The 21,790-nt window shown below is 47.3% G+C and overlaps 2 protein-coding genes across 21 annotated transcripts in view; one reads left to right on the top strand and one right to left on the bottom strand.

The window, feature by feature from the left end:
- The window catches only part of VSIR (V-set immunoregulatory receptor), an 87,960-nt gene extending 86,928 nt beyond the window's left edge, over positions 1-1,032 (bottom strand). For 2 of the 5 annotated variants that reach the window (XR_006292340.1, XM_037904851.2), the window contains exon 1: positions 665-883. Coding sequence is in view for 3 of the 5 variants with exons in the window: in XM_037904851.2 (XP_037760779.1) it covers positions 665-749 (85 nt within the window). In the remaining 2 variants the exon portion in view is untranslated. Of the gene's footprint in view, positions 1-664 lie in introns of all 5 variants that reach the window. The other 3 variants (XR_006292339.1, XM_027834929.3, XM_027834930.3) reach the window with 2 other exon arrangements.
- The window catches only part of CDH23 (cadherin related 23), a 514,496-nt gene that overhangs the window by 459,682 nt on the left and 33,024 nt on the right, over positions 1-21,790 (top strand). For 11 of the 16 annotated variants that reach the window (XM_037904844.2, XM_043551833.1, XM_043551835.1 and 8 more), the window contains 6 exons: positions 10,932-11,153; positions 11,258-11,377; positions 14,978-15,158; positions 17,183-17,316; positions 18,489-18,698; positions 21,370-21,477. In XM_037904844.2, coding sequence (XP_037760772.2) covers positions 10,932-11,153; positions 11,258-11,377; positions 14,978-15,158; positions 17,183-17,316; positions 18,489-18,698; positions 21,370-21,477 — 975 coding nt within the window. Of the gene's footprint in view, positions 1-6,008; positions 6,181-9,874; positions 10,075-10,132; positions 10,617-10,931; positions 11,154-11,257; positions 11,378-14,977; positions 15,159-17,182; positions 17,317-18,282; positions 18,299-18,488; positions 18,699-21,369; positions 21,478-21,790 lie in introns of those variants that run through there. The other 5 variants (XM_043551839.1, XM_043551845.1, XM_043551846.1 and 2 more) reach the window with 5 other exon arrangements.

Raw genomic sequence — 21,790 nt, 5'->3', positions numbered from 1 at the left:
CTATATGCCCAGAGAAGCAGGCAGAAGTGACAGCTTCGTAGTGTGTGCACACAAACACATGCACAGTCTTGACAGCAAAGATGAGCATCTCTATAGACTACAAAGATGGTCTTCTTTGAACTCAAACAAACTGCCTCTATCTGCCACTCTGTTAATAATGAAAGACTCTATTCACCTAGAACCCAGGACAAATGTGCTGTGCTTAAACCTCCAAAAGAGCTGGGGTTAAGCAGCAAATAGAAAATAATCTAGCCCTGCATCTCTGCACATTCTCGATATCCCTTTATGGGACCAGTGCTGCTGTTTCGTTTATGACTTGGCTTTGTTCTGACGCACAAATTAGTTCAAAGTGAAGGAAAAGGGAGGACAATAATTGCAGGAAAGCAGAATTTAAAAAACACAGCAGGTCCTCTTCTTACTCCCACACAAACAGCACTCTTTAGCCATCCCCAGAAGAGAGCCCCTTCCTTAAGAGTCTTTGAGAAATCTCCCTTGAACCTTAACGCAGGGAGGAAGGTGAGAAAGTAAATAACACATATCTACCTAAGCTGAAATTCTTTTGACTTCTGATCAAACAAAAAGAGGGTGAATACAAAAAGTGGATAGCAAATTAGGTTTTCCTTTCCTCTCCTTTTTGGGGAGAGAAAAACCAACCTGACTTTACCTTGGTAGAAAGCCAAGTAGAGAGCGATTGGCAGCACCCAGCCCTTCCACACACTGTCCGTTGAATGACTGTGGTAAACATCCATCTTCACTCACTGAAATTGGAGCTAGCCCTTCTCCAGGATTTTTCTCTCCTGTGTCTTACATGCGTACTCAGAGCAACCCTGAGACAGAAGGAGCAAGAGAGTTGCATACACAGGAAATTTCACTGAGATAATGCCTACTGTAATTTGAGAGAGAGGAGCTGAGAGCACCCCCATGAGGTTAGAGAAAGAAAAAAGAAAAGGAGCACCTTAGAGACTAACCACTTTATTTGAGCATAAGCTTTCGTGAGCTACAGCTCACTTCATCGGATGCATCTGATGAAGTGAGCTGTAGCTCACAAAAGCTTATGCTCAAATAAATTGGTTAGTCTCTAAGGTGCCACTAGTACTCCTTTTCTTTTTGCGAATACAGACTAACACGGCTGCTGCTCTGAAACCTGAGAGAAAGAAAAGAAACTTTGTGCTGCTCAACACAATGGTCCAATCCCTGCAGGTTTCCTGAAATCAACAGAGGACTGTGACTGGGTGGGACTGCCAAAGTCAGCTGTCTACTTCCATGGCACACAAAACACATGCACTGAGATTAGGTGGCCACATGCGCGCACACACAAATGTGAAATGCAGCAGTTCATTCTGTTTTCCATTTATAGGTTACTAGTTTTAAAATAAGTGGATTAGGGTGGCAGGAGGCTGATTTGTTACATTTGGAGGTAGCCAGTTAGACACTTCAAATTATGCTTTTCCTCACAAGAAAGTACAACGCAGATGCACTATCCAGGTTTCAGTGATGTTTGTGCTTTTTTAAAAAACCCAATTTCTAGTTGGGTTGATCGCAGCACAAGTTGTGTGAGGGGCTCATTCAGGATCAGAATCCAGAGTCCACCATTTTTCCTGGTACGTGACCCTTTCCTAGCATAATCATGTTTTTTTCCCCCCAGGAGATACTATATGATCCTGTAAGGGTCCTGTGTCTCAGGGTTAGGGACGGCCCCCTTTGGCAGCCGTGGAGAATCGTGCCAGGTTGGTCTATTAGGCACCCGGGCTTGCAGCCCGGGCTTGCAGTCAAGTCACTGAGCAAGTGGTAGCTCAGGTTACATGGATAGGGGAGAGGGGGACACACAGAGCAGACAGTCAGTGGATCAGTCCTTCAGGCTTAAGGATTGAGTATTCGAGCAGTCAATGGCTCAGGCCTTTGGGCCTAGGGTTAGTGCTCATCCAGCTCCGAGTGGGGGGCCAGAGGTAGGGAGACCCAGGCCACCCTGCTCCACTGCGACCCACCCCAGTGCCCTGGAAGTGACAGGTTATCCCATCACAGGGTTGGCACGGAAGTGTGGGGTCCCTGCCTTGCTTCCAAGCACCACAGCTGAGTCAATGTCTTGTTTCCCTGTGTTACTTCTTACCGTCGTCTGGTGGGCCTGTTCCGCCGCATCAGGGGCCTTGTTTCTTGTCTCTGCACCAAGCAGCTCACTCTCCACTTCCTCTCTGGGTCTCTCCATCTCTTGGGGCAGCAGCTGGTTCAAAGGAGTCATCACGCATCACAGCCGGTCATGAGCTGTGCTGGCGGTTCGGCTCCCTGAGAAGGACATCTGGCTCCAACAGAACTGCGGTGCCCTGCTCTTATACTTCCGTCCCCATCCCCATGCTTCCTGCGAGGGTTTAGCTAAGCCCAACAGGGTGAGTTAGCCCCCTCTGTGTGAGAATGAGGCCATTCCGCCTCATTATACACACACCTCCCCCCCCATAAGTCCATCTCCGAGGAACTGAGATTCACCTTCTCCCACCCGGGAAAGGAAATCCGTGTTTGTGTGCCTTACTGGCTCAGTGTTGAACTCAGAAGACATATGGTAAGAGGATCAGATGACACCTCATTAACCACGGTTTGGCCTTCTTTGCAGTATGCAGTGATCAGTCACTAGAGGAAAGGGGGATCTATTGCAGGGCTTCTGCGGTCCACTTGATAGTGAGGGCCTCCTTTTCAATAATGGAGTAGTTGCACTTGTGTGGAAACAGCTGCCAACTGATGTAAATCACGGGGTGCTATTCTCTCTTGACTTCTCAGGGGAGGACTGCTCCCAGAGACACTTCTGAGGCATTAGTTTGAAGGATGAACTCCTGAGAGAAGTCAGTGCTGAACAGCATGGGTTGTTGGCACAGGAGGTCCATAAGTGTCTGGAAGGCTCAAGCGCAGTCTGCTGTCCAGCGAACTCATCAGGGTTGTCCTTCAGAAGTTCTGTCAAAGGGGCCAGGATCAATGAGAAGTTGGGGACAAAGTGGCAGTAATAGCCTGCTAACCCCAGGAACCTTTCTTGGTTGCAGCAGTGGATAGGTCTGAAGGGCCTGGACTTTACCCACAAGGGGTGGACTTGACCATGCTCCAGAAAGTATCCTAGATAGGTGGCTTCTCCCAGCCTAGTTTGCATTTGCTGGGATTCACCATGAGTCCGGCTGTGTGTAAGGCTCGAAAGATGGCCGCCACTTGTTGAGATGGTCCTCCAAGTTACTGCTATACATGACCACGTTGTCCAAGTAGATGGTGGCAGAGGTGCCATGGAGCCATAAGATGTGGTCCATCAACTGCTGGAAGGTGGAGGGAGCCCCATGGAGCCAGAAGGACATCCTGATAAATTAGTATAGTCTTACTGGGTTGGCAAAGGCTCTCTTCTCCTTGGAAGCTGGAGCCAGCGGAATGTGCCAGTACCCTTTTGTGAGGGTCTAGCAAGATTTGCTGAGGTAGTCAAACAATTCATTGACTTGGGGCATTGGGTATGTATCAAACTTTGATATGGCATTCACCCTCCTAAAGTCTCTACAGAACCTGAGGGACCAGAACACTGGAGCTACGCCACTCAGTCTGGGACTCCGCAATCACCCCCAGTTCTATCATTGCTCGGACCTCTTTCTCCACCGTCTCTCACATTCACCACGTCAGGGCCAAGTGTTCTCTCGGACGATCTCCCCCGGGGTTCTCAGGATCACGTGCTGCACAAGGGTGATTTGTCCTGGCCGAGCCATAAAGGTCTTGGGGAATGCTTTGAATAGACTCCTGACTTGCTTCCTTTGTTTGGGAATCAGGGTGTCACCAATCTGAGGTTCCTCAGAGTCTGTCAGGACTGGGGCATGTGGGCCCAACTCTGGCTCAGGCTATACTGAGCAATCAGCGACCCCTCTCAATCCCATCAGGGCTTCAGATGATACATCTTTAGTTTCTTTCTCTTGTCTGGCTGCCAGATTTTGTAGTTAACAGGCCCCACTTGGGCGATAACATTGTAGGGCCCCTGCTCTCAGGCAAGCAGTTTTGATGCTTCAGAGGGAAGCAACAAGAGAATCCTATCTCTGGGTTCAAAGGCCCTTTCCCCAGGCTTCCTGGTTATAAGCCTGCTCCTGTGACTTTTGTGCATTGTGGAGATTCTCGCATGCTAAGGTTCACACCTTCTCAAGTTGATCCCACAGTCAGAGGACATACTGCAGGAGACCTTGCGACAGGGAAGGTGCCTTCTCCCACTTCTCACAAACCAGGTTCAGGATTCCCCATGGCTGCCTCCCATAAAGCAGCTCAAATGAAGAGCGCTTGGTTAACAATTGGGGAACTCCCTGGACTGCGAGTAGCAGAGGGGAGATGAACTGGTCCCAGTAGTGGAGCTCCCTTGGGGAGAATCTCCAAAGCATGCCCTTGAGGGTTTGATTGAGTGTTTGACTAAGCCATCCATCTGAGAGTGATAAACAGATATCCAAATCATCTCAATGCCCAACAGGTTGCAGATTTATTTAAGCAGCTTTCATGTGAAGTTCATCCCCTGGTCTGTCAAGATTTCTCAAGGAAGGCCCACTCAAGCAAAGACCTTGAGTATCTTCACAGCAATGGTCCGGGCTGTGGTGTTAGAGTGGCATTGCTTCAGGGAAGCAGGTAGCATACTCCAGGATCATCAGAATGAACCTGAAACCGACCATGCTTCTCTCGCGGATTCCCACCACCTCCATGGCAAGCCTCTCAAAGGGAACTCCCACTATGGGTAGTGGGAGAAACAGAGCCTTCAGTGCTCCCTGTGGAGTGACAAGCTGGCACTCTGGGCAGGAGCTGCAAAAGTCTTTGACTTCCCAATGGATTCCTGGCCAAAAAAAACAGGCCAAAATTTGGACCAACATCCTTTTGTGGCCCAAATGCTCAGCAGTGGGGATGTCATGGGCGAGCTTCAAGACAGTTTGCCTGTGGCATCAGGGTAGTACTAGCTGGGTCTGGGCCTCTTGCATCTGTGGGTCGCGGTCCACTCGGTATAGGCGGGTCCCTTTTAGCTCAACCTAGGGGTACTGCATTTCTCATTGGGGCTCCATGACCCTCCCATTTACACTAGCCAGTTGCTCATACTCCCAACTGAGCATAGGGTCTTCTCACTGATCTCAGCCAAAGTCAGCTCCCCGGTTTGGTGGATCCTCCCCATGCTGGTGAACAGGGCCTGCCTTCTTGTCAGGGATGTCAAGCTTACCATCCCAGGCTCCCTCGATGTCAGTGTCTGGATTACTGGATGTCTCCCCTGTTTCCTTGAGGAGGTCCCCCTTGAATGTGGGCTCCAGTGTGCCTGGTTTGAGGTTCACAGTGCACAGAACCTTCATAAATCCCGTCCAGCTCCAGACGAGGATGACCAGGTAGGCCAGTCTCGAGGCCAGGCCTACTGTCATGGTTCTGGTCTCACCGTTCACTGTCATGATGGCCCAGGCACTGGGGTACAGCTTCACATCCTGATGAATATATTGTAAGCAGATGACTTCCCACTGCAGATTTGGGGTGGTGAGGAGGTCTCGTCGGATGAGTCTCGGCACCCCAAGTCCACGAGCATGGGGACCCATACCCCATCGATTTCCACAAGGATCGTCAGTTTGCTGGAGGGCTGTTTCCAAGCACGAGCCTCACTGGTCCAGACTTGCCTGAAGTCACAGTCCATCACGGGACACTCTCGGCAGAGATGGTCGAGGCAGCTGCAGGTGAAACATGGGCTGATTTCTGACTGCTTGGGCCGGTCTCTGGGACTAGTCGAGAAGGTGGGGCTTCCAGGTATCCAGGTTTCCCTTACTAGGTCAGTGGACCCTGTGGCCCTCCTTGACACTCGAGGTGACCGCTGCCAATACCTGGGATCCTGTCTGTTGGTATGACTCTCACTCAATCTTAGCCAACAGCTTGGGAGGTTCCTTGATTTGGGGGTTGTTCCTCTTTTGGCTGCAAAGTCTGTGGGTTGGGCTCTCAGAGTAAGGGCAGACTGGGCTTTCGGTGGCCACATAGTTTTCCATTAAGATGACTGCTTTGCTCAGGGTCTCTAGCTGGAGGCAGAGGACCAGTGCCCTTCCTTGTGGCAGTAGGATGTGATTGATTGCTCCAGGACCACCGATTTGGTGACCTTGACCCTGGTGTGCTGCTCGGGCTAGACCCACCACCAACAGGTGTCCTTCAGCTGCTGTGTGACCATCTGCAGTCTCGCCCCCAGTGAGTATATCTCTCCGTAGAACTGTTGCCAGAATGTATCAGATGTAATGTCAAGGGTGGCGAGGATTGTGCTTTTCAGTTGCCTGTCAAATACGGTGCTAGGAGGCTGGCTCACTGTTCAGGGAGCCACTGAGGCATCCCACTCAAATGTGACCAGAAAGGCATCCGGGTCATCATCAGGCCCCATTTTGGTCAGGCACACAAGAACGGGGAGGTCTGTCTGGATTGCCCGTCCCACGGGGCCTGGTCTCACAGCTAGGAGCATGGCAGCCATCTGTTGCAGGCATTGCTGCTGTTGGTCTCGATGCTGGGCCCCCAATTCCCAAATCAGCTATTGCTGTTGGTTGCCCAGCTGTTGGAGGAGCTGCTGTTGCTGCTGGAGCTGGACTGCCTGTTGCTGTTGCTAGATCTTGGAGAGCCACTTTATCAACTTCTCCATTTCCATCAGACGGGGAGGGGAACTGAGGTCTACACAAATAAGCAGTCAATGACCCAGGCCTCCCAAACAGCAGTCAATGGGTCAGGCCTTAGCGTCTAGGGGTTAGTGCTCATTCAGCCCCAAGGAGAGCTGGACAGTGAAAGTCAATGGAGGCTCTGGCAGGAGACATTGGGCAAAGACTCTATGAGTGCGGCATTGCAATACTGATGTTGTCTCATCACACTGTAATGCATCATATGGCACTATTCCAAAAGCAGGCCCATAGTGCCGATTGTGGGTGATGTTACAATGCAGGTGTCACCCTGCTCAGTTTAGGAGATATGACTGGGCTGTGTGACACAGTGAACTGGTGAGTGGTAAAGGAGAGACCATCCCCCATGCCAGGCAAGCTTCTAAATGCATTTGGAATGAAACTGTGCCAAGATGCTGGGGGGGGGGGGGGGGGAATATAATGAATCCTGTCCCTTGTTTTTTGCCTGGAGAGAAATCTTGTACCCTACTGAGAATGGGCCTAACTCACGCATGGTTTGAGATGGCGAGCAGGAATGGGAAAATATACACAACAGCAAATGAATCCTGACTAATCAACCTCCCCTTCCTCCTCCTCCAACCTTCACTACTTTTAACAGTAGTGTCAAGAACACATGTCCTATTATGTGTAGTATTTGCATTTAAAAATCTCTGTTGTCCAACCACTTACAGAATCCCCCCTTCAGTGTAGATAACTTGAGTTTTGTAGATGTTGTGAGGGTCAGAGAGGATCAGTTTCTTTTCTCCCCCTTCCCACTCCAAGAGTTCTGTAAGGTTTCTCTTTAGCTGTCTGAAAACAGTAGCTGCACAGTCACTGTGTGCTGGTGCGCAGCACTTTATAACCTAATTCTCCCCTCAAAGAACTACTTCTATATCACATCCCCCAGTGGTAGCAAAGTACTCATAACAGGAAGCACCATCCTCCCAGCTCTGCCTGGGATCCTGATCTGCTGGGTTGGTTGGTATGTTTGGAATGTTTGTTTGTTTGTTTTTTCTTTAGACTGTTCATGAGGTACCCTTGTGAAGAGCCTCACACAGGCAGAGCAAATCTCTGCTTCAAAGGACAGAGCATCCTAAATCCTTCTCTTTTATTAGAATTTTTGTATTCCACATGTTGACTTATCCATCAGATAAAAGCTATATTATTACAGGCCATGGCTTCAGTTCCTACCTCATCCTACAAGGTGGAGATTGGGGAAACTGCCTTCTTTGCACATCATTGCATACGCAAGTCACATTTTCACTTTTTTTTTAACCTAATGTCCTCTTTCTGTTTAAGTATTTGGAGTAAGATAAAGTGATCTCTCTGAGGGGCCCTGCTGTTTTTCCCCTCACCCAGTTACCATTCCATTTTTGTAGAGTAAAAAGGGCCTGCACCTTGTTCCCAGTCTGAGCAAAAGTTTTGCACTCGCTGCTTTTGCTTCACGGCGTGTCAAGAAAACATTTGATTTTGATCCACTTAAATTTGCAATTTCCCCATCTATTGTCTGAGTTTCATTTTGAATTACAGGTTCAAACAAGCTCAAAATCTCAAAGTAAAATATAGCCAAAATTGATGAGTTCCACTTGTTTCATATCAAAATTATGACTAGAGTAATCAGCTGGAGTTACCTAGAAACTGGGCCCAAGGATCAAACAAGGTTAGTGAAGCTAATTGGCCAAGCAAAGTGGAGCCTAACACGTAATTCCTTGGCATTTCTCCCTTAGTCTGTCTGTAATGCAATAACTTTAGAAGACCAGGGATGACTCAACTCTAAAATGCCAGGGAATGCAGTCTAGGCATCAGTGGGAAGAATTCCTTTGATTTTGGTGGCAAGTCAGAAAACCGGAAGAGCAGAAAAGCCTGCTTTCCACACACTGTTAGTTGGGGCTCCAGGCAGAGGAACACTATGGCATCAGAGCTACTTGTCTCTCACTCCTTCCAGTTACTTTGCATACTTCAATCCCATTTGGTTGAAATGAGTCAGCAAATGACAGTTCAGGTCAGGGCCGAGGTGCTTTGAGAAAGTTGGGGATATGTAGCGGGTCAGGACTGGAATAGTAGGGGCTGCTTCTGATCAGAAGCAATATTGGCTGGAGATTTGCACTGTGGCTCCCTCCACACAATGGCTTCCTCAGGCAAGATCATTTACCTATGCCTGGTCAAAACGGGTTAGGTTCATCTAAACAGTGCCTACCTGGCTACAGCACCGAATGGGCACTGTCAAGAGGAGAGGTGACCAAGGCAGGCAGTAGGGTTGGGGCTTAAGGTTAGTGTTTGTGCAGCATTAGGGTCACTGGAGGAAGAGAGTAATGACTCGCTGAGGCCTTGTCTACACTAAAGGGAAAAGTCGATCTAAGCTACGCAATTTGAGTTATGTGAATAGCGTAACTCAAATCGATATAGCTTAGATCTACTTACCGTGGGGTCCACACTACGCGACGTCGATGGGAGATGGTCTCCTGTCGACTCCCCTTACTCTTCTCGATCAGGTGGAGTACAGGAGTCGACAGAAGAGCGATTGGCGGTCGATTTAGCGGGTCTTCACGAGACCCACTAAATCAATCACCGATGCATCGATCACCACAGCATCGATCCTCTGGTAAGTGTAGACAAGCCCTTAGTCACAGAGCTCCTCTGCCTGCAGCACCAGACAGGCACTGTCAAGGGGAAGTTGTTTATGAACCTGCTGAAAGAACAAAGAGAAGAGGAGGAGTGGTTGAGATATCTTAACAATAAAATGTAGGTTTAGTGGCAGTGTCCTGTAAAACTGCAACAGGTTATTGGGTAGAGACTGTGTTCCTGCCCCTCCCGCTGCTTGCCAGCTCGGTGTGCATAACCAACAAAGTGTAAAAAGAAAAGGAGTACGTGTGTGACCCAGTAGAGAAACTCTCCAACTCACTTGCCCCGAATTTTGAGTCTGTAATGGAAAGAGGAAACCACCTGACTATTGTGTGGTTTGAGGTTTTGTTGCAAAATTTTTGCAGAGCTCTTGTGAAAACTATTCCCTGAGGGACAAGAGGCTTCTGATTAGAGAGAGATTTAGTACAAAGTCAAGTGTTTTTTGCAACTAAAATCTGGTCAGAGGGACCCACAACTATCCCATTTTAATTTACCCTAACTCCTTCCTGTGTCACGTGCACAGCTGGGGTGCTAATGTCACTGCGCCCACCCTCTCATCGACCTGTGCCAGAGTGAGATTGGCATGTTCCGCTTTCATGCCTTTCTTACAGAGTGAGATTTCCTGTGGCAGGTGACAAGACAGAGTAAAAATGTCTCTCCAGCCTTCTCCTCTCGCTCAGAGAACTGGGACCGGTGAGGACAGGAGCATTCCATTGAGACGTAGGAGAAAAGTCAGCCACCCTGCCAGGTGTCCCACCTGAGAAATGTTTTTGTCCATCACCAGCCAATGGAATAAGAGAAACTCATCTCTGCATGACTTACGGTGCATTTGCCATTTGTCGAATGTTTCTCCTGTTAAAAGAGGAAAGGGCATACTTAAGAAGACTGATGGATTTACAGTTCTTATCCTGACAGTCCTTGTGCACTTCAGTTATCATCTACCATTGAGATGCGACTGGAAGAACTTGCAGTGATTCACTGACCACAAAGACTATGCAATAAAAATTTCCAGACACTTGGTCACTGTTATTAGAAGTTGGAAGGGTTCTAAAAACACTCTGTTTAAACAGTGGACGACTATGGCTTAGTGGTTAGAACATGTGACTGGAAATCCATCATCCTATTTCTAGCTCTTCCCCTGATTTGCTCTGGCAGTGCCAACATTAGACTTTTTTTTCTATCTATTGTTGCTGCCATCCCTGGTAACAACAATAGAAGCTCTGGTGCAGAGTCAGGGCCTCCTTTTTAATCACAGTGTCCTGTAGGCCTGTTCTGAGCAGGGTTAGGCAGCAGCCAGTTTCCAGTACAACTCCCAGTGTTGCTACCAGCAATAGTAAAACAGTGGAAGAAACCAAACTAGGCAAGGTCTGTGCGACAACAGGCATGTCACTTAGCCTCTTTGGCCTCAGTTTACCGATTTGTTAAATGCTTATCTATTGTGAGACTTACTTAGCTACTGTTTGTAAGGTGCTTTGAGATCCTCAGATGAAAAGTGCAACAGATATGAAAAGCATAGTTTTTTGTTGGCAATAATTCACATGTACCATTATTATCTCTAGAAGAAGTCACCATCCTGTGATCATTGCACCACCAACCCCTAGCCAGATCATTGATCTGCAGCCAGAACTTGTACATTTCTTTTAGCACATGACGCTAACTGTGTTGGTTCTTTGCCTGCAGGCCACTACCACAGTGTGCGTCACTATCCTGGATGAGAATGATAACGCTCCAGTGTTCCAGCAACAGCAGTATGAAGTAACGCTGGATGAGGGCCCCGCCACCCTCAACGCCACCCTCATTACCATCAAGGCACTGGATCGGGATGAAGGGCCCAACGGCACAGTTGCATACGCCATCACAGAGGGGAATATCGTGGGCACCTTTCACATAAACAGCACCACAGTTAGTAACAACTTCATCTCTTCATGCCGTTACCCTATTTCTCCCATTTGTTTGGTTAGTTTCCCTCACACTAGACAACCCACCACTCTTGTGTGTCTTTTCAGGGGCAGATCTGCACTGTGAAGGAGCTGGACTATGAGATCAGCCATGGACGCTACACCCTGGTTGTCACTGCCACAGACCAGTGTCCAATCCCATCACGCCGTCTCACAACCACTACAACGGTATGTAGCTGCTATGGGAGCAGTGTTCCACAATTACTCTAGACCATTAGAGAGAGGTATGTTGTGGGAAGCTGGAGGGGTGGGGCTTGCAACATTCTGTGCAGTGGTGCCCCTTTAAGAAGTTTCATATCCCCCTTCTATGGAGTGCAAATAGTTCTACACATCTGGGGTGATTAGGTCATTTTGTTGAGTAGTCCTTGCTCAACAATGTGTGGCAGCTGCACGCTATTATCCTAAATGTTGTTGCAAAATATGGAAGAGAACAGGAAGGGGGTGAGTTCATTGCGATGATCCCCCCCCAAAGGGAGCAGCAGATTCACACTGAATAAATGGGCTGAGACATGAGCCATTTCTGTTCCATCATCAGAGCACCCCACATTTTCTAATATTATCCGCCACCCATATTACTTTGTAGCCCCTGGTTATAGCCATCAAAATTCCCCCAGACTTTTCAACTAACACCTTCATTCTTCATTACTTCCTGATCTAAGCTGTTGTGCAGGATTGTTGTGTCCTGTTAAACAGCTGCTGTGTTTCCTTAATGAAAGGAAGAATGTTTTTACATGTCTAATTAACCTGATTATTTGTGTGTTGTTGTGTTTAGAAAAAAAACTATTTCCTTTGATCCTTTTTAAATTGCCCCTTTTCTTTTCTTTGGGTGTCCCCTTATTCTTGTATTTGGGGAGGAGAAATAGCAGAGCCTGGCTGAGCTTTTCTACATCATCTGTTACTTTACATACCTCTATCAAGTCACCTTTTTATTCATCTCCTTTCTAAACCTACCATTCCCATTCCTTCTAATCTCCCCATGTGAAAGTCTGTCCAGGCCTCCAATCATTTGTTGCCTTTGTCTGGATCGTTTCCATTTGTGCTATATCCTTATTGACCGGAATTGGACACGGTTGTCAAGGTGAGGGTATAAAGGGGCAACTTAAGGTGAGAATGTTTCTTTACTGGAATTGAATAGACCAGTGGTTCTCAAACTTATTTTTTGTACCCCCCTTCTTTGTGTCTGTAGTCGTTTGTACCCTGCCTCCACAAGTACATATATGCTGTCCCCAGGTCTGAAGGCAGAGTAGAAAGCAGCGGCTGCTGCCTGGGCACCCAGCTCTAAAGGCAGCACCACACCAGCAGCAGCACAGAAGTAATGATGGTGATGTGAAAAGTGATATTCGTCAATATTGCTTTTCACAGGAGACTTAGTGCCCCATTGCCACCCTTACTTCTACCAGAGGGCTGACAGCTGGAGCCCCGCCACCTCCAGGTGAAGGATTGTTGGGAGGGGAGAGGAAAGCCCAAGCTCGGGGGTGGGGCTCCGGCTGTCCACTTGATCCTCACCTCTCAGATGTGCACAGCCCTTCTGCACAATCCCCAGCCACCCGGGGCTGACAGCCAGAGTTCTTTAATTAAAAAAATTAAAACACAAAGCTCATGCCTCCCTTAACACATTCCCACTCCTCCCTTGGGATGCCTGCTTCATAGTTTGAGAACCACTGGAATAGTCTATCCAACTTTCTTTTGCAACTTAAAACAAAACTCAAGGAGTCAAATGGCAACGTCTCTCCATGTCCAGAATGATATCACATCTCCTCCGAACTTCAACCATAATTCTTAAACTGGCTTCATCGCTGTTTTTACCATGTGCAATTGGAATATCTGTTTATGTATATTTCAGTATGTACTTAAATTATAAACTGTTTGGGGCAGAGGCCATCTTTTTGCTTTGCCTCTGTACAGTGCCTAGCACAGTCCTGATCCATGTCTATGGCTCCTAAATGCTACCACAATGGAAGTAATAAATCACAATAATAAGTAATAGCAATGGGAAAACCCAGCCATCCAGTCTCAGACTTCCATTTCCCTAATACTATGGTAATGTGCTAGAACATTGTTAGGCTTTGAATCTAACAAGGGCTGAGTATCTACTGTGAACGACTTTGTATAAATATTCACCTGCAGTTTGTAAATCTCTTGTCTTCAGCTATGTTCCCTCGCCCATAGGGTTCACTTTCTGTGAATATTCTGGTGAATAATTTACTGGCAAGAAGGTTAGTGCAAACAGTGAATTTTAAGTGTATTCTTTGCCAAATATTTGTAGAAAGTGAATCTCAAATTTGTTACCTTGAACTTTCGCACGAGAAACCTGATTGTAAGAAGAAGGGTGGGCTTGTGGTGAAGGCACTGGACTGAGACTAGGGAAATCTGGGCTCCACTACCAGCCCTGCCTACAAGCTCCCTGTGTGAGCACAGACAAGTTATTTAATCTCTCTGTGCGTTGGTCATCTGTTTAAAAAAAAAAAAATCCAACAGGGATAATAATACTTCCTTTCTGCAATCCTTTGCAAGTCTTGTCTGTAAGTTCTTCATGGCAGAAACTCCCTCTTGCTATACCACTTAGCACAATGGGGGCTGATCTTGGCTGAGGCCCATAGACTCTGCTGTAATATTAGTAAATAAGAATAATAAAAATAATTCATCTAGTCAGGAAAAAGAAACGCACAGCACCAAGAGATTTCACGTAGTGAGATACGCTTCAGCAAAGTATCCATGCCTTTCGGTTTGTTTTGGATAAGCACCCAAACTCCAGAGGTTTTAAGGTTTGCACACTGCTAGAAACAACTCCTGAGTGTATGATGCATAAAGGAGAAGTAAAGCAATGGGCTACTAAAAAAACAGCTGCGTGCAAACTCATATGGGGACCTGGTCTTCCACATCAAGCTGATGATTGTTGTGGTCAGAGGAGTTTTTGAGATTGTTACTTTCTGTCTGTAAGGCCTAGGATTCCGCATTACCCATCCATTTCTCAGCATAACTCAGGTAGTCAGTTTGTCCAGCTTTATATCTGTATATGCTGCAGAAAACGTGTAAATCATCTGATTTTTGCTTTAATTTGCTCCAACATTTACAATGGAGTAGTGGTGTCTGTTTTTAAAGTACCAGAATAACATGTCAGTGATCAGAAGGGGGCTGGTGCTGTTTTTCTCTCAGCCTGTCAAGCTGCAGAGCCAATCAGACAGCAGGGCAGTGATTTACTTGACTTTGCTAAACAGCAAAAGCTTCAGGGACATCACAAATCTGTGGGATCCACAGATTCTTTGCCTACCCATACAAACTTTGTTTTCTTCCTACTATATTTAGTTTGGCTAAGAACACAGCCATAATATGACCAGCATGCTCAGGGTCAAACCACCATGTTAATTTTAAACTTAGTGACTCTGCTGAATTTTGGATGGTTCAGTAAACCAGAAAGAGAGGAAGATAATTTGCTGTCTCCTTGGTCAGTATGTTCTGAAAACAGCAAATCCAGAAGTGTTTTGCTTATGCTTCAGACTGAATATGACCTAGACAACCTGGAATGTTTTAAATAAACATACAGAGATCTTTAATAAAGTGAGAAGACAAAGGAGGTGCTACCACTTTAGTCTAAGAAAACAATCTGGGGAAGAATGTTCCCTGACTCCTCTGTCACGGTGCCTGCTTCACACCCTCTGCCCAGGATATTAGATACCACAGGCTGGGACTGAGGAAAAAAGGTGGGCTCTGCTTCCATTGTTCTCCCTGGTTTCCCCTTCACTGTATACATTCTTGTCTTAACTGCAGGTGTTGGTGAACCTGAATGATATCAATGACAACCAGCCAACTTTTCCAAGAGCCTACGAGGGACCCTTTGACATCACAGAAGGTCAGCCTGGCCCAAGGGTGTGGACTTTCCTGGCCCATGATGGGGACTCAGGGCCCAGTGGACAAGTGGAGTACAGCATCATAGGAGGGGACCCTCTTGGTGAGTTGGGATGGAGGGGAAAAGCAGAAGCTAATATCCGGGATTCCTTTGGATTACTCCCACACCCATCGAACACATATGCCTTTGCACTACCTCTTGCCCACATATGCACAAACAGGTAAGTATAGGTTGAGGAAGAAGGCTGCTCTTGCGGGTAAGGGGCAGGACGGGTACTCAGAAACTGTCTGGATTTTATTCCTGGCTCTGCCTCAGACTTCCTTAGGCAGGTCACTTCAAGTGTCCTTGCCTCAGTATATAAATGAATAACATTTCCCTACTTCCCAGGGGTGTTATGAGGGGGACGTCATTATTATGTGTGAAGTGCTCAGCTACTGATAAGTGCTGTAGACATGCCTGTAAGTAAATGAAATGCATATACACACTTCTTGTTGCACACGCCCATTTGTGTATATCCCTGGGTCCACTCACACAGCTCCCTGTGTATACACAGCTGTTTGCTGACAAACACCTCTCTGCACATACACTCTCTCTTGTCCACTGAACCTGCACCTATATGTTTGGATACAGGCCCAACTCCATGTATAAGACCAGTAGAAAGTCCAGCTGCACAATCTGATCATTGAACAAAGGGGGTCAGGCTAAAAGTCCAGATCACAGCTTTGTGTGGACAGATGCAGGCAAAGGGAGGGTGTAAAGGAGAATGACTTTTCCTACAGATCCAGACCAGACCAAGTGCAATAGGCGAAAGCATCCATGATTTCTTCCCCCTCCTCATTCAGATGACCCCGTTACCCTGGAAAGAGAGAGCCCCACACTAGCACTTTCATTCAAAATATACTTTTTTTTTTTTCAAACACAGACCTTTCAGAGAGCAGGGGAGAGAGTGGAAAAGGCTGCAATGGTTTAGGAAAGCTCAGGAAGCATTTCAAAAACTGTCTTCTCAACTTGTTTCTCTGAGAAATTGGAGTTTCTACATCAGGAAATCCTGTTACGAGAAGCATCCGCTCTGCAAGGAACCATTTCAACCTGTTATTGCCTATTCATAGGGGACTTGGGCTTGGGTTTAATCCAGGGAACAAAAAGAGGGAAAATGAGAGTCTGTTGGCCCTGGCTCCAACCAGGCCTGCTGCAAGCTGCCTTTGTGCAGGCTTCCCACAGATATACACAGTTCTGCCGATACATCTCAAACCAGAACTGCAGGACCCCTGGTATCCCAGTCCTGGGCCATTGCTCAGCACAGACTCCTAATCAAGCCAGACTGTGTGTGCAGCGATATGTACTAACAAACATCAGGGAATAGATTTACACCACCATTTTCATGGTTACTTAAGTCAGGTTTCTGGAAGGCAGGACAGCCCGAATGCCAGCTGGCCAACATTTCAGAGTCCTCTAAATAGCCTGGGCACAGTACACTTGCCCTGAGAGGTGATTGTGCCACTTGCTAATCACTTGGGAAATGTCCTATAGATCAGAACACAATAACTAAGTCATTGTCACAGAAATGGCTTTGATTCATGAAAGGCTCAGGAGACTGGTATTGACACCTCTTGCTCACCCCAGTATCTACACAAGTCCTGGAGGGGGCTACCTAGCACATCAGAGTGCCCAGCCACTCCCACAAATCAGGTTCACTGTCTGGGGAGAGTCACAGCAGTAGCCACTGCCCAAAGTGACCATTTGGGGAAAGAGTATGGTGTCTGCTGGCTGCCTGCAGAGATCAGTGTGGATAGGAGGTTGCTGGGAAGTGACCCTCTCCCCTTTATTGATGCTTTAGTTGGCTGAAATAAAATAGGACAAGGGAGGCAATATTTTCTTTAATTTCACAGACCCAACCCAACTGTGTGTGTGGTGGAAACCCTTTCATGGCCAGAGCCTAAACTGACTGGTGATAATCAAGGGAGCTACATGCCCCAGAGCCCTACCCGCTCCCACTAGAGAAGCCAATGCAAGGCCTTGCGTTTTTGTCTTGATGTGAGTGCCTCATTCCTCACTGCTTGGTGCCAGCAAACCTCCTTTGGAAAATATCCTGAACCCCCTTTTTCTCCCCCCTCTCTCTCTTATAGGAGAATTTGTGATCTCTCCGGTGGAGGGGGAGCTGCGAGTTCGGAAGGACGCCGAGCTAGATCGAGAGAACATTGTATTCTATAATCTCACCATTGCTGCCAAGGATAGAGGGACACCTCCTCTCAGCTCCACAGTGAGTCCCGTTGGCAGGTTATGAGGCTGGAATAGTTGGGCTTCCCTGACATATCTCACTCCCAGCATGCTTTGTACACCAAATACGAAAAGTGAGGGGCCAGAGAACAAAAAGGAATCCCTGATCCTCTCTCCTGTCCCTCCTTTCCCCCCTCCCACCTTTTCCATTCTTTTCCTGTTATGTAAGAACCACCACCCCTTTCTTTTCCTCCGCTAGGCCTCAAATTGGAGCTTGAAGAGGTTCTTCCTCCTTGAACCTACGTCACCTAATAAAGTGCTGGCGTGTACTGAAGTCAGGCACAGGAAGCCCACTAGTCAGTGAACTAGAGGTTGTTGAGGCTTGTGTTTCGGGGCATGCCAGTAGCTTCATAATTATGGCATCAGTCTTGTCATTGCATTGCAGGAGACCGCTCCTCCCACATCACAAGAGACATGTCCTGTCCCAAGCAGGACTCAGGAGGCCACATTTGTAGAGCTGGGTTCACCACTTGATTACTCTCTTCCTATTTAGGTTTAGCTTTTGGTGCTCTGCTGTTTCTATTATATGTCATTAGGCCAAATCCCAGGGTCCTCAGCTACAGTCCAGGAGTATGCGAAGGAGATGAAGGAAGCTATGAGGAGAGAACCTTAGACAGAGTCTGAGATGGAAGAGTTTTGAAGGAGATTAGAGCAGAGATGTTGGTGGGGCAGAGTTATGGATGCTTTCAAATGGAGGAGAAGCAGATTTGTCATTATTTATTGAATGCCCTCCATGTACTAGGCAAAAATAGATAAATATGGAGGCAAGGTCGCTGATCCGAAGAGCTTGCAATCCAGCTAGCGAAAGGGTTAAGGGGATGTGCTACCGCTATGACTAAGTGGTAGGGTTAGCACATTCCTTGTAAATTCTATGATTTTTATTTAGAGATTGATTTCTGTTTTATTTATTTGTGTATTCCATTTTCTCTCACTGTCCTTGTGTGTTAAGGAGTGACTTGAAGCAGGTGAGGGAGGAGATCATGGCAGGTCATGTAGCAAATTTCTGTCATATGAGACTACGTGGAAGGAAGCACAAAGCTTGAATGTGATATGGAAGAAGAATGAGAGTCCATTCAGGAATTCAAAGAGTGAGGAGACTTTGAAATGCAGATGGTGTTTGCCTTGCTACCCAGAATCCTCTTCTCCATATTTCAGGTCATGGTGGGAGTGTGTGTTTTGGACATTAACGATAATGATCCTGTGCTTGTCAACCTGCCGATGAATCTCACACTCAGCGAGAACACCCCCATCTCCAGTTTTGTGACCCGCATTCTTGCCCACGATGCCGACAGTGGGCGGAACGCTCTCCTGACCTTTAACATAACAGCCGGCAATGCAGAAAACACCTTTTACATCAATGGCACTGTAAGTCTCCTGGTCTCATTCAATCTACACATAGCAACACGCATGACTGTGTATAGGCCTTCCCACACTACGTGTACGGGTGCAAACATGAACTATGCAATGGGCTTTATTCACTACATACAGTGACAGGTGTTCCCACATGCTGTGACATATGCCCTACGGGCAGCGGTGCAGACATAACTGCATACAGAATACAGATGCAGATACTGCCACGCATTGGCTAAAGAAACATGTACCAACCCAAATCATGCAGACCTACATGTTAACTGCATGACACACCAGCAGTTCATTCAGAGCTTGATTCTGCATAGCACGGGGTTTGAGTGTTGCCTGTATGAGTGCAAGGCAAAAAGTGATTAGCAAGACAGGGTGTGTGAGTGACCCAGGTCCTATGTTCCTGAGAGTGACACTACCCATACACCAAGGAAGGTACTCCTTCCCAGTAGCAGCTGAGAGGCCTAGAAGGGGAGAGAATAGCTAAACAACTCATCTGCATGCCAATGATGGCACTTCCTCTAGTTTCTCCCCAGAAATGCTCACACCTGTTTCTTTTTTACCTTGACCTCTTCTAAGTAAGGGAGTTAGTGAGCAAGGGCTTGAGACTGACTTCCACTCTGTGCAGGGGACTGTGCACATTATCTGCACCAATTTGCACTGGAGCACAACAAACTGGTGCTTCCTGCTTTGCACTGCACAAGAAGTGGCATGTTTTAAACATTAACAAGCTACAGATTACACGCATAGTGTGCACTGCATGCCAGTCATCACATGCTGTGGCTGGAGAGAGACACAACTCTCTGACACAGGCCTCCATCTCTTAATTATTTATAACAAGAATATTTAAGGGGCACACTACATAATAATGCCCTCCCAAATAGGAAACAAACTACTTCTCTAGACCAGTGATTCTCAACCTTTCCAGATTACTGTACCCCTCTCGGGAGTCTGATTTGCCTTGCATACCCCAATTTTCACCTCACCTAAAAACTCAGACTTCAGCTTCAGCCCTGTGCAGCGAGGCTCGGGCTTTGGATTTCTGCCCTGGGCCCCAGCGAGTCCAAAGCTGGCTCTGGCGACCCCATTAAAATGAAATCACGGTTTGAGAACCACTGTTATAGTATATAGAACAGTATAAACAGGCCATGTCTACACTAGCACTTATGTCGGCAAAACTTTTGTCACTCCGGTGTGAAAAAACACCCCCCTGAGCGGCATAAGCACTCATGTGTGCCATGCTGTGTCAGCGGGAGACACTCTCCAGCTGACATAGCAACCGCCGCTCATTGAGCTGCTTTTATTATGTCGATGGGAGAGCTCTCTCCCGTGTCAGTATAGCTGTGCCGCTGAAAGCTTGTAAGTGTAGACGTGGCCTTAGTTTGTACTGACTTAGCTAGTGCTTTTTATGTGCCTATTGTAAAATTAGGCAAATATCTGGATGAGTGGATGTACCCCCTGGAAGACTTCTGTGTACCCTCAGAGGTGCATGTCCCCCTGATTGAGGACCACTACTCTAGAGTCGAGATCATACCCTACCCTCCCTGCAGAAAAATTCCTCAAAAGACTGTCAGTATGAAAATGCCCAAAGGGGGGAGAGAAAGCATGTACCTACCATGGTAACAGTAGCAACACACACAATCAGGGCAAGGCCTGACCACAGAGAAACTTACTGCATGAAAATTCAAACCTTGCATGGTCATTTACGGCTAGGGTTGCCAACAGTCCCTTATTTCTTCATCTCTGTACAACAAGATCGGGAGTTGCTGAGTGCTGCAAAAAGCAGCAAGAAATACCCCTGATGAATGCAGGTGAGTACTGCTTATTATTAATAATAATAATTAATAATTTCGAGAGAAGGGATGGGTCGGGGGTGCTAAGAAGAAAGTCCCTTATTTTTGAAATACAATGTTGGCAACCCTATTAAGGGCCAAATTTTCCAAGCCGCTCATCATTCAGGGTGCCTCAATTATTGGTCTTAAGGCATGGTTTTCCCAAGGCAACGAGCATCCACAATTCTAGCTTCAGTCAGTGCAAGTGGCAGTGTTCAGTACCTCTGAAAATAAGGCTCTATTGGGACCCAAAAGTAGAGTGTTTCATGAAAATGTGGGCTTTGTTACCATTCACACACAAACAGTTCCACTTTTGCACCTGCATTATTTACAAAGGGCCAGATTCCAGCTTGTGTGGGTGCACAACAGGGGGTAGACAGAGCATAGAGCAGTTTTCCCCATCTCTTGCTGCTGCATAGGCCAACTCTAGTCACACTAGAGGGTGCAGGACAGTGTGACTGTCTAGCACCACTGCTGGCAGTAGATTCCTGCTCCTGAGAGGGGCAGTGCTGAAGTCATGATACATCAAACCTCTGTGCACACTGGTCAGCACAGCTGGACTGGTATGGAGGGGAGCACGCATTGTGTCTTTTCAAAAGGTGACACAGCTCCAGCACTCCTCTTGTGGAATTTCAGCTGAGTCAGCCAGAATTCCTCTGGGGAGTCCCACTAACTGCTCTGTGGCCTGACCATGCAGCAAGTCACTTAGAGACTCACTGTGGCCCACGTACTGAGCCTGTGGAGCTCCAGGTTCTCTGCTCCTCACCCGTAGCTGGTTCTTCTCATCATTTGGCATGGGGAGGCCCATTTCTATTTGAACTTTCTCCTTCCTTTTTTCTCACCAGACTGGCATCGTCTATGTAAGCCGTCCCTTGGACAGGGAGCAGGTGGCTGAGTACAGGCTGACTGTCACAGTGAAGGACAATCCTGAGAACACGCGCAATGCCAGGCGGGTAATTATGGACAATGCTGGGGTTCTCCATTGAAGCAGCAGGGGTGGAGGCTTCTTGTGTTATCAGGGGATGGGGTGGGCTGTTCACTGAAAACACTTCTAGGGCAACCTTCTCCCCCAAATTAACTTCTGAATTCCAGAGGCGGATGACCCAAGCCCAAGCATTTCTCTGTCAGTTCCCACCCGGGTCAGAAAACCATTCCAACATTTTTGTCATGCAGGTTAGAATTTTCTTAATAGATCTTTACCCAGCCTTTACTTTCGTAATGGTCTCCCAGCGACGGCCTTTCTGAAATACAGTGAGATACAGCAGT

This window comes from Chelonia mydas, chromosome 7, assembly GCF_015237465.2.
Source record: "Chelonia mydas isolate rCheMyd1 chromosome 7, rCheMyd1.pri.v2, whole genome shotgun sequence".
NCBI classification, from domain to species: domain Eukaryota; kingdom Metazoa; phylum Chordata; order Testudines; family Cheloniidae; genus Chelonia; species Chelonia mydas.
Note: the sequence above shows the minus strand (reverse complement) of the source record. Positions and strands in the feature narration are given on the sequence as shown.